Genomic DNA, 12,730 nt, shown 5'->3' with positions numbered 1-12,730 from the left:
TTTTTAAATAATCCCCTTTTTTCAGAGTTTATCTGTTTATTTCTTCATTTCTATTTGTTTCATTTCAAGTTTTACATTATTTGTGGAATATAGTATGACAATGTCTAAGGCAGGAGAGTCAGGGGAGAAAAAAAAGGGGTGGGGGCGGGTGTGTAGTGGAAGGCGTAATACAAATAGAAATGCATAATGCATCGGCAACTGCCGCATCTGTAAGAAAAACAAACATACAACACCTGCAGCACAAACATTCGAAAATGCACAGGTACATAAATCAACAATCTTCTTGTGGGGTGTGTGTGTGTGTTTGTGTGTGTGTGTGTGTGTGTGTGTGTGTGTGTGTGTGTACGAGTGTGAGAGAGAAAGCGAGAGTGTTGATTGTGAGTGTGAGTGTGTCTTTGTCATGAAATGCACTTGAAAATGAGGGTGGAAAGCTGCAGCAACTCCCCCCAGGAGCCGGAGGCACACAGAGATGGATCTGGGAGAACAGAATCTTCCGCAGTCCCCCAAGACTACGGAAGACCTAAGGCCACAGATCTCAGTGATATCTGCGGGAGTCCCAGAAGCCCAGAGGCGATGGGCAGCTGACCCTGCCAGAGGCCAAACACCCCAGTACGAACTGAGATCAGGGCCCCAGGGCTCCAGGCGCCCAATACCCGTCTGGTACCCAGCAGAGCTCCCCACAGCTCCAAGCCGCCCCAGACCACCAAGGGAGTGGGTCAAAAAGAGTATATTTCTAACATATTAGATTCTCTTCATTGGTTCCCAGTTAAATCCTGAATCAAATCCTCCTCACATACAGGTCTTGAATAATCAGGCCCCATCTTAACTTAAAGACCTCTTAGTGCCATATCACTACAATAAAACACTTTTCTGTCAGGGTGCTGGCTTATTTGTAGTTCCTAAGATATTTTAAAGTCGACTAGGGGGCAGAGCCTTCAGCTTTCAGGCCCCTCTTCTTTAAAACATCAAAAGAAAAGGTACGTCATCTCTACTTTTAAGATTAGACTTTACTTTCTGATAAAGCATATAGGGCTAGATCAGGTGAGCCTGAACCCTCCCTGAGTGTTTCTTCTTCACTCACCTGTTTTCATTGTGCATGTGTTTATTCTCCGCATTTAATCACAAGTTATTATTAACCTCTGGTTCTCTTCCACAGTGTATTTGTCTTCCTCCCCTCTCCCCCAACGGCTCGTGGCAAACACCCGTCCCTCTCTGAGCCTGCTTATGATGGAGGTTTCCTCTGTTAAAAGGGAGTTTTACCTTCCCACTGTGGCCAAGTGTTTGCTCATAGATGATCCTCTGATTGTTCCTGTTTTTCTCTCATATTATTGTCTCCGCGTTACAATACAGAGCTCCTTGAGGCAACTCTCACTGTGATCTGGAGCTATATAAATAAAACTGAATTGAATATTTAAATGTTACTCACAGATCTCTCAGATTATCAGAAATACTTTTGACTTTCTCCATTTTGACACAAAAAATCAGATCTTATGTTGAGATTCACTTTAAAATATATGAACGTCTGGTCACCGGAGTTACTGGGGTGGTAGTAAAAAACTATTTGCATAACTGGTCCTGAGCGTACATTATTCCAACGTTTGTACAGCCTAAAACACAAAATTTGCCTTAGGGCTTTGTAACATATACAACCATACAACTCCCCTTCCCACAGCCTTCAGCAGAAAATGAATTCTAACATTAAATGTCACTATATTAGGTTGAAAAAAGCCATAAAATAAACTAAACTTTGAAACTATAACACTCGGTTTCAGGACTTGCTGCAGCATTTTAAAATGCTTGCAGCAGGACTCAGTTCAGCAGACACAGCTCTGATTTTTCAGTGCACACATTCAGACCAAAGCAAGAATAAAATGATCTTTATATAGTATATGGACACCGACAGGTGACAGCTGACTGAGAATCTTTCTAATATACAAAAATAAAACAATAAAAAAGCCAACGAAGGATTCAGACATTTAAAATAAACTCTATACCTTCAATGAAGACAGGACATCATCTTTTTACTGCAGCAACCCCTGAGCCTTTCCGCAGTGAGATATACAATTACAATGCTACTGAACCATAGGCTGTGTTTAAAATAGACCATAATGGTGTGAATGTAAAATGAGGCAGGAAAGAAGAAGAATGGAGGAGAGGACACATGCTCACCTTTTATGCAAGGCCCAGCTGCACATACAGTATGTCACTTTGTTTCAGTGACATTTCCTCTGACGAAAGGTTAGCCTGTCTTTTACACACAACATTTATGCACACACAGATCCTGTATACACACACAAGTACACACGGCAGCAGCCCACACGCACACACAAAGCCATCTGTCATGCACCGACATCCTCAGCTCGACCAATCAGCTGCCAGTCTCACAGTGCAATTTGATTGGTCACTTCTGGGCAGTGTCCAGATATAGGAAGTTCTTGCACGACATTGATTTATGCTTTACGTGGGCTGTTGGAGGGGTTATTACATTACTGTCTGCAACCGTGAAAGATCCTGATTTTGAAAAGAGTTGGGGGAAGATTGCCGTTAACACTGACGAGGTGGTGGCTTAAAATATGTATTATGATAATTCTTATGGAAACATGCATATAACGTCTGTAACTTTGGGGTTTTGTACAGTGAAAGTGTGATTTGTGTCATTCACATGTCACGGTGAACTGTGATGTCATTTCTTACGACACTATTATCAGGTTAAAACTAAACTCTTACAGACTCGTGATTAATGACATCAGCCTTATCTGTACTTTGGGTTCAAGGATAATTAGGAAATGTTAAGAAGCACTGCTTGGCCGATGCCTCGTTAAAGCAGCAACATGCAGCAGACTCTCAGTTTCATTCGTGTTAACTTTGTTGAGAAAGAGCCCCCTAAATGGATGGTGGCCAGTCCCCTCAGACATAGTTAAAAGTTTTTCTCCACAGCAGAATTTAATTTAGGTGCACTCTGGTAGAAGACATTCTAATGCAGGCTTCTAATCATTTAATCAAGTGAGCAGTGGACATTTCTCCTCACTTTTAGCCTGAGCCAAATGAAAACAGTGGATGGGGGCACGCTTAATTTATGCTAATGATAATCATGCCTGCGGCTAACTACTTAAAAATTTAACAAACATGATGTCAAACAGCTGCAATGCCATGTTTCCTGATAATGAGCCACTGGATATATAGTTCAGTATGAGGATTTGTTTTAATGAGGGGGGATTTGAGGCAGAAGCATCAAGAGTCCTCTAGCATCTTGCTGTAAGGAATCAATTTTTTATGAAATAAAAACCGAGAAAAGTAAACTTAAAGGGTTTTATAATTAAATAGAAAGGGGATCAATCAGCCTGTTTCTCAGTCAGATGAAGCAGACGATCAGTCAGTGGGATAAATCTTTTTGATTTATTGGTCTACAGCTCCCCGATAGCTGACTGCGACCTTTGGCCTGTAGCTCCAAGTTTAGACTCTGACGCAACGCTCTTTCTCTCCGTCTGATCAGAATGTGCGTGTTCGGCGGAGAGAGAGTGCGTTATTGAAGGTGACATTCATCCCAGCTGCACCCACTCTTTCCTTTCAGGTCACTTGCACACAGCTCAAGTCAGATATTCCTTTCGTCTAGAATGCACTCAATTTTGCGTTTCTTTTTTTTTTTCAACTGAGCTAAAAATTACATGAAAAATACAGAGGTGCAGGATATTTTACTGTTTGTATCAAAACAAAATTGTAAAACTTGACAGACATGAGTTAGTAGATTAAGAAAGACATGGAAAAACATTTATAAACATGAAAACCATCCAACCTTTTTAACAGTTCTGCTTTTTTGTGCCAGTTAAAAGGTTCTTCTTCCTGATCCTGAGATCAAACTCTTTAATATTGAAAGCTTGAATTGTTCTAAGTGACAAATATGATATGACATGATAAATATACAGGAGAGAGCAACATTCAATGACATTTCAGCTGGAAGATGTTCATTATAATGTTACGCTTGGTCTTTAATCAGCCAGTGGCACAGCCTACTGAAATGCACAAAGATTGATTGTGCCTTCTCTTTCTTTGACATCTCTTGCCATGATTAGAGAAAGCATCGCTTTTTTAATCCAAAAGTCAAATAGATACCCACAGATTTGTTCTTTGACCACCTTCTCTGGTGCTTTTTCTGCTTAACTGAAGTAACCTAAAAGAAAATGCTTGTCTTCCTAAAGCCTCATTTAGTGTTGCCATTAGAGCTGCTTTTCCTGTCTTTGCTTTCCATGTGATTGATCTTCCAAGAGCTCCAATGTGACTTATGTGGACCCAGCGACCCAGCGTTTTAATCAATATTTCAAAGACTGTGATTCTTGTGAAGAAAGGACATCAAAAAGTGGAGCTGGTTTCCGGCTGAAACCGCTTCTGGGCTCTAAAGACGGAACCCAGGAATCGGGCGGGCAAGGACAAGAATGACACGAGGACAGAAGGACGCTCACAGAGGTGGCAGGCTGGTGGATGTGTGAGTGTGACCCTGTGCCACACACACGTCTAATTGTGATTTCAGATGTGATAACCTCACACAGTAGACAGCTGAGATAAGGTCCTCGAATGATTGTGCCACATTGATGAACACTGGATAATCAGTCACCTCTGTCTGCCCTGTGTGTGTGTGCGCGCGTGTGTTGTGTTGTACCTGACGTAAAGTGTGCGCTTCTGTGTGGAGCGGAGAGACGTGGAGCTGGAGCTGACACTGCTGGTCATCATCTGTTCCCTCAGGTCATGGATCTTTGCCTCGAAACGACTGTACTCTACACACAAAGAGACACACAGTAACGTTGTTAGACCTATTGGGCTTGAGATAACAAACCTTACCTTTTTATTTAAACAAAATATGGTTTATGTTTTTCATCAAAGAAAAGAACAGAGCGAGAACAAACTGGAAAAACACATTTTTACAAATGGCGGCAGCAAGTAGTTGAGTTGTGACGACAACTACAGAAAGTAGGGTTTGTTTTTTTTCCCCTGCATTCAAGATCAGAAAGGATTCCCTCTGTGCTGAGTTACTCCACTCAGCTGCAAACACACTGCTCTCCCAGACAAGCACACGCACAGTCTGAGTTATCAACAGATTCTCTACAGCCATAATCTAACAGTCTGTTTGATGTGAATGTTAACTCCTGTTACATCAGACCCGATCCATGTTAATATCGTCATCAACACATACATTTACAGTCGTGCGTGCACAGTGTGCTTTAAACTCCACGTAGATGCAAAATGACTCAGACCTAAATAGATAAACGTGCCATACAGTGCAACTGAAAACAACTGAATCCTTTTAAAGGGCCACATATACAAAGAAATAAGTGCACTTGCAAACTTACAGTTGGATTCATGACACATGCGCAATACTGTTCTTACCACTTAGTGGATGTTAAGGAAGCAAAATAATTGAAATCAAATCGTGGAAAATGCATTTTTCACGCTTCTTTTTTAATCCAGACAACGCCACAGCCCCTGATTTTTCCACGTAAGGAAATATGCTTGCCTAGAGATGTTTTACAAGAGAGACTGAAGAAAGCGAAGCAACAGCATCTGAGGTGGAAGCCAGACCTTTCTGAAAAGATGCTGGGATGAAAAACTAAGATGCATGTTATATTCCATAAGAGAGACAGAGACTGAACTGGTAAAAAAGACTTCTAATAAACTTAATGTTAAAGAAGAAAGAAAGAAAAGAGTCTCTTGTCCAGGTAAAGGACAAAGACCACCGGATCTGTCAGGCCAAGATTAATAACTTGCCACGATTATATTCAGAATTGAGATAGGATGCTGCTATCTGAGTGTGAAAGTGATGACATACATCACTATCACACATTACACATACATAGCAGCGAGCGATCGAACGACCATCCGACTATTAGATCACCTGCTCTACCGCCTAAGCTTAGAGTACCAACGGAAACATTAAAAGAGAGAGAGATACGGCTCTCAATTTGGAGCAAAGTCAGCAAACTTTTTATGCAGTTTTTATCATTTTGTGACAGGCAAGCTCATGTGCCCCCAGTGACCACTGAAATTAAAGATAACACTCTGAAATAACTGTTAAAAGATGTGTCGGGAGAACTTCAGATGGCTGGCAAGTGGCGAGACATTGTTTTTAATTTGCCATATCATACTCAGCCTTTCCAAATGTTTCTAGGTAGCAGACTAACTAAATTGAAATTCTCAATCTTAATAATGCACACTAAACCCAGACTGGTTAATTGTTTCTCAAACTGGGAAAATAGCCCTAGGCCCGCATGAACCACTCTGGGATGTGGGCAGCACTTCACACTCATTCTGTCCTTTTTTTTCCTCGCATAAAAAGATCTAAACACATTCTTCAGCTTATCATTCATGTAAAGTTTGACCACAAAAAATGTTTAAAGTGAGTTTCTTTGGGAGATGAACTGGAATGATACCATAAGCTCATGTGACTCAGACCAGTGCTGACACAGAGAGCAGTGGGACATATTAGGGCTAGACGTAGGTGGAAAATGGGTGAGTCTGCACTGAGGAGCTCCATTATACATGCACAACGATTTCACATAGTGACGTTCCGGCCGCTCAGCAGTGGTGTGACACAGCATCACTGGTGCAGCGTTTTCATGGAGTTATGAACTTTTTATTTACTCCTTGGCTGAAATGTTACAGATCTGCAAGAGGCACACAATACTGGAGCCCAAAGTAAAATGACATTGACGTATTGGATGGGAAAACGGCTGAGTTGTTTGCACTCACATCCTCGCCATTCAGCACCACAGTTGCAAATGCAATTACACAGCATGCAGTTTTTCTTAGTAAACCTGTGCGGACCCGTAAATACATTGCTGAATTTCCAAACAGCATTTTTAGTTTAATTGCTGGGAACAATTGTATACTCATCTCCCTTGAATGGCATGAAGTAAATTGCGCGAGGCCGACCGATCGGCCAATCAATGCAAAGTGCACTGATTTGCTCAAACACTCAGCACAGCTGCCTCGTGCTTTAGTGTCCTTCTGCTAGATGCAGCAAAAACACTTTACCGTCTCACCCGATATTTCAGTGGCCATTAAAATGTCATTCAGCCTCTTTATTTATAAGCTAAAGTATTTTGCGGTATACACAAAGTGGAAACACAAGTATTTCAGCTGATGTGCAATGATGGCTTCGACAATATCTGGACACACTTCCTCTAGCAATAAAGTACATAGTTTTAACCTTTAGCAAGCTGCCGCAAACGGCAGTATTTTGATCCGGAGTGGCTGAACAAGCAGCAGAAATGTGTAATAAATCCTTCCTGACTGTCTTCTACTCTGCTTAGCACCACACAGCTTCCCAGAAAATATCTCAACTAATACACGGATGACAACGCCGCAGGCAATAAGCCTGAAAAAGCCCCTCTGAAGGATGTCCCTGTGAGTGAGTGTGCGTATGTGTGTATCTGAACCATTGCTGTGGACTACAGAATCTAATTAACCCTGAGTAATTCAATCATTCTCTAGGTACACACGGTCATGAACACACACACACACACACACACACACACACACACACACACACACACACACACACACACACACACACACACACACACACACACACACACACACACGCTGATCCGAAACCTGCAGTGTCTCCTGCTTCTTCTTTCCCAGATATGAGCTGATATCCCCACAAAGCTCTCATTAGACTGACACACTGACACGAACAACTAAACAGCGCTGAAAGAGCTGGAAGCCACGTGAAACGAGCAACATGATCTGCAATTAGCTTTTGATTTTTCCACAGATAAAAAAGCAAGAAAAAAGAAAATAGAGCCGTAATATATTGTTTCTGATTAGGATATTTCCCTCCGAGGATGACTGAATTGCAGCATTTGATGTCTCCATTAAATGACAGGTTTGAATAATCTAAAAAAGAAAATAGCAATCTGCCTCCATCTTTCCATAAAAAGATGAAACTCAAGAGCCTTTTGCTGAAATACATGTGTTAATTTATTCCTTTAATCTTACATATTTTTCATTGGCAACCCCAGTCTGGCTTTTTCAGATTTAGACCGAAATCAGCAGTAATCCCTCACGAATTGGTGGATTAACATATGTATTTTTCTCAGTTTCAGCTTGACGGACCAGACGAAAAACTTTCACATCCTCGGCAACTGACTGTAAACACAAAGTGAATCTATACAACACAGGATCAAGAGCAAGAGAGAGAGAAAAGTCAGGGAAGGAGGCAGGAAAAGAAGAACAGAAAGGAGAGAAAAGGCAAAGGGGGAGAAGAAGCAGAAAAGATGTAATGCAGCAGAATAAAAATCTGTTCGTAAAACAAAGAATGAAAGCAGTTTATGAATCAATATAAACAAAGACAGAGCTACTGTAAAGCTACAGAGATACGCTTTTCCTCTTCTTTCTGATCTATGCAACAAAGACTGTGCTGCAGCTAAGATATCGGTTCTATTAACTCCTGATCTTGAATGCAAAGACAAAGCCTGTGCTGCCAAGGATGCAGCTCTGATCTTCTTTTGTTTTCAGACCCAAGCTAATGCTGATGCAGTTAAAGTGGGAGCTGAAATCCTGATCATTCTTTAAAGTCCAGTTTAGTGAAAGAGCAAAAGCAGCACAGCACAGAAAAAAACAGAAGTGCTGAAAGTGGGAGAAGTTATCGGCATCAAAACTTGCTAGCCATCTACACAGAAGCTAACATGTCACTGCTGTATCAGTGGCCACAAGATGGATAACACAGTGTTAGAGTCTCAGACATTTATCCATTAACGCCTCCCAACAATGTTACCCAGAAACAGCTGTTAGGTTGTTACCAGAGGCGAGATGTAAAGAAGTAAATCGCTTCTCCCACTCTTGCTGTACTCACAGGCTGCTGGCAGACACCGTCCGCGATGTGATACCGTCACAGGGGCTCTCAGATCAGTGTCTAAGCCAGGGAGAGCGAGGTTTGAAGCTTAGAGTCCTGAGACGTGAATGAGAGGAAAAGGATAGAGAGAAAGAGAGGGAGCCCGTTCCACGTTGGATGCAGCACAGGAGAGAGCAGGAGAGGAAAGATGCGAATGTGTGTCTACGTAGGTATGTAGCAACGTGTGGTGGAGTGGGGAAAAATATGTGTGCGTAAAATCGGTCCAGTGCGGCTCAGCTGCCAGAGAAACAACAGATGCTAACTCTTTCTCTCTCTCTCTGTCTCTACTACACTCCACTCTTGCTCCATCTCCCGTTCGCTGGTGCGTTCATTTTGCTCCTCCCCCTCTTTGACAGCAGCTAGCACACCCACCCACACACACACACACTGTTTCCTCAGGTCACTCATGCAGAAAGCTGAGTCAATGCCAGGCTCTCCTGCCCTACTTTGGCCCAGGGAATCAGTCTACAAGCCACACACACACACATGGTAAAGCTTGACCAAGCATTCTGAATATTGATTTTTGGGAAGCTTAACTAAGAGGTCAATTCATAGCTCTTAAATGGATTTTCTTTTCATTTTGTATAGCAGTCACATAAAAAATGAGACACTAGCATTTGTCTTAATAAGTATACGCAATTAAACTCTTTCTGCGCTGCATGATTTGTCTGCGCCTCCATCTGTCTCACTTTCCCCACTTCCACAGTTGGGACGGTTCTTTCTTGCATGTGTTTGGCTTCTAAGAAATCTTAAAGATTATAACAATATTCCCATGTAAAAGTGAACAGGTTGTGCTACAATTTTCTGTAGACAAACAGAAATCATGTGGGTTTCATATCATCGGCATTTAACTGCCAACACAGATCACCGCAGTGTAGCATTAACAGATTAAGAACAAGACAGACACAGGTATATAATATACAGGGATAATGTGGAGCTGGATAAAAGGTAAGTAGAAGGTGAGGAAACTAGGAGGCAGAGGCAGTGGGGGGAAAGATGATGATGGCAGAGACTAATGGCTTGTGTTCCCTCCTCTCCTCTCCTCTCCTCTCCTCTGCTCTCTCTAGAGGAGCATTGTTACTCCATTGAGCAGCTGGCAGAGGCCTTTCCCTGCATTGTGCAGCTTCAGTGCTATCCAACACAAAACCGCTAGAGATAGGCATTTCACATCATTAGGATTGTGTGCATTGCACCAATACATTCTCCTTTCAGATCACCCTTTCCTTTAACAGAGGAAAGAGACCGCCCTAATTGTGAATAACTGCCACGAGTGAACCCCTAAGAAAAAGGACAATATCTCTCAAAGGGTTGATCCTCATTCATTAAATGAATATACATACTTTTCCCTTCAGTTTTTATGTCCCACGGGAAGAAGCATGGATCATATATGCAGTTTTTTTCCACTGTTTATGTCATCATTGCTGTAGCGTTTGGATTTTTCTTGTACATTTAAATGTTTCCCGAGGGTTTCTTGTTTCCACTTGCAGCACTATGGAGAAATAATTTAATCAGCAGACCATTGCATACTTGCATCATGCAGACAATACACCTCCTTGTTGCCAGTTCAGCACTGCTCCACATACTGAAAGAAGAGAAGCTTATAGTAACAAAAACAATGAAGAGGACTGCTAGCTCGCAAACATTTATTTAAATAATGTACCATTAAATTATGCCCCCAAAAAAGAAGGAAACACATACTAAACACATAACGAGAAAACTGCACTGAACTGCTTCAATTTGACTCTTTTTCACTCATTTTTAAAATTCTTCAGAAACTGAATTTGTCCAAGGACGTAAATAATTTGCAGGTTCTTGCTGTGCTTGCATGGGTTTCTTCGGGTGCCCACAGTAACTTGGTGAGTCTAAATTGGCTGTGGGTTTGGATGTGAACGTTAGTAGTTGTCTGCCTCTCTTCGTTACCCTGTTATGCACCAACAACCTGCCCAGGATCTACTCCTCCGATAACCCCAGTGTCAGCTGGGAAAGGCTGCAACCTCCCACAACTCAAGTAGTGGACACAGACCTCTTCTTGGTTCATTAGCTGAATTTAAAAAAAAAAACCCACACACATACAAAATAAAACCCCAATCCAAATTCTTCACGTTATAAGCCTGCTTTATACGTCTACAATAAGCCCTGGCTCCAAAAATAGCAGTGCTGCAAGAGGCTCATCTATAATTAAAACAATAGCTCAGCAATCTACATTGGTATTGATTAAGTGATCAGATTGCAGGAGAGGCATAGAAGAATAACGTAACTAAAGCAATTTAAGACAAAAATGTCTTGATGTACTGATTTAAGTTTAAATGTCAAAAGCTGGAAGTGAAAAAATGTGTCTCAAAGTGACGAAGAGACACACTCCAAATCCTAAATCAGTCGCCTTCCTGTTACAAGTGACACCTCAAATCCCCCAAATCACACATCGTGGGTTGAGAGTCAGACCATTACCACAGACTTCAGTAACACTGGGGAAGACAGGAGGAGGTGACAGGTGGAGAGGAAGGAAAGCGAAAAAAGGAAGAGGAAAGAAAGGAAGCAAAAGAGGAAAGAGGGGGCTAATATACAGAGTTAGAAAAAAAAAGTAACGTCCTTTACTTTGGGTGTTCAGCAGAAGAAAATCCAGCAGCACTGTATTTGAAAGCCCCCGTGATGGAGCTACTGTTAATCTTCTATGTAACAAGTTGTGCACAACACACACAAACGCACGCAAAGTGCAATAAGCACACTAACAGAAGTGAGGATAATCCTCTGTACATCACCTCAGTATTACTGCTGACAGACACTAGCTGTGTGGGTCACGTGTGAGTGTTTATGTGTGTGACTGTGTGTCTCTGACAGTCGTGTGTAATCCCAGTGACTAACACTGCTGTCAACCTGCAGGCATTTGTATTCCCACATCAGGAAACTTAATGGCACAGAGAAGATCGAGCTTGAAGGTCAGCACAGCGACTCAACATTGTTTTAACCAAACATCGTGTTTTTTTCCAATCAACAGTTGTACTGGATACTTAAAAACAGAAATGAAGCCGTGAAACTTCAGCTCAAATTCCCAGTTTATTGTTTCGCTATGTATTAAAGCTTTGTTGTTTTGAGCATGAGCCAATGGTCTTTTCAGCTTATTACATATTACTGTTCGCTAATAACAGCCAACTTTGGAAAAGAAATGGTATGTAACTGAAAATTCATTGTGAAACCTTTGCACATTTTAATGCCTCGGTAATGGTTAATGATCAGTTGTTTCCAAGTGATTACACCTCATCTTTTCACATTTGGCGACTGATTGCAACTAGTTGTTGCTCAGAAGTTGAATGTGCCACAAGTTTGGATCTCAAAGTGGCTGCACAAGGTGCTTGGTGACAGGCAATCTGACTCCAAACAATCATGGTTCGAATCTTTTAGCACTAAGCAACTGACTCAAAAATGTTGTTGAGTTTAAAGATTACATTCAAGGAGTCACAGTGGAATTAGGTCTTGAAAATACAAAGGAAAATGTCTAACAGTGGTTACACTGTGTTTTCTATACACCGAGAGCTGAATATAGGTAACAGAAAGCCTTTTGTGGCTGGAGAGGAACATGAAAAAACAATACTGAACTTCAGGACAACTACAAATGACCATTATGTGAATGCAGTCCCGATCAAAAGTTTAAGACCACTTGAAAATGGCAAAAAGTTATATTTTGCACGGTTGGATCTTAATAAGGTTCCATGTCAAGCTTCAACATGCAGCAAGAAGAAACGGGAGTGAGAAAAAAACCTTATTTTGAGCATGCAATTTATTGAAAACAACGCTTGAACTGAAATAGGCTCTTTTACAGCTGATCGAAAGTTTAAGACCACACCT

General features: G+C 41.5%; 1 protein-coding gene across 5 annotated transcripts in view; it reads right to left on the bottom strand.

The window, feature by feature from the left end:
- The window catches only part of LOC146614611 (discs large homolog 1-like protein), a 116,114-nt gene that overhangs the window by 12,631 nt on the left and 90,753 nt on the right, over nt 1-12,730 (bottom strand). For all 5 annotated transcript variants that reach the window (XM_085375378.1, XM_085375379.1, XM_085375381.1 and 2 more), the window contains one exon: nt 4,655-4,769. In XM_085375378.1, coding sequence (XP_085231504.1) covers nt 4,655-4,769 — 115 coding nt within the window. The remainder of the gene's footprint in view (nt 1-4,654; nt 4,770-12,730) is intronic.

The sequence above is a fragment of the Diplotaxodon limnothrissa genome, linkage group LG17 (assembly GCF_057381915.1).
Source record: "Diplotaxodon limnothrissa isolate DT_005_m linkage group LG17, D_limnothrissa_male_GT1.1, whole genome shotgun sequence".
NCBI classification, from domain to species: Eukaryota; Metazoa; Chordata; class Actinopteri; order Cichliformes; family Cichlidae; genus Diplotaxodon; species Diplotaxodon limnothrissa.
This window is presented reverse-complemented; position numbering and strand designations above follow the sequence as displayed.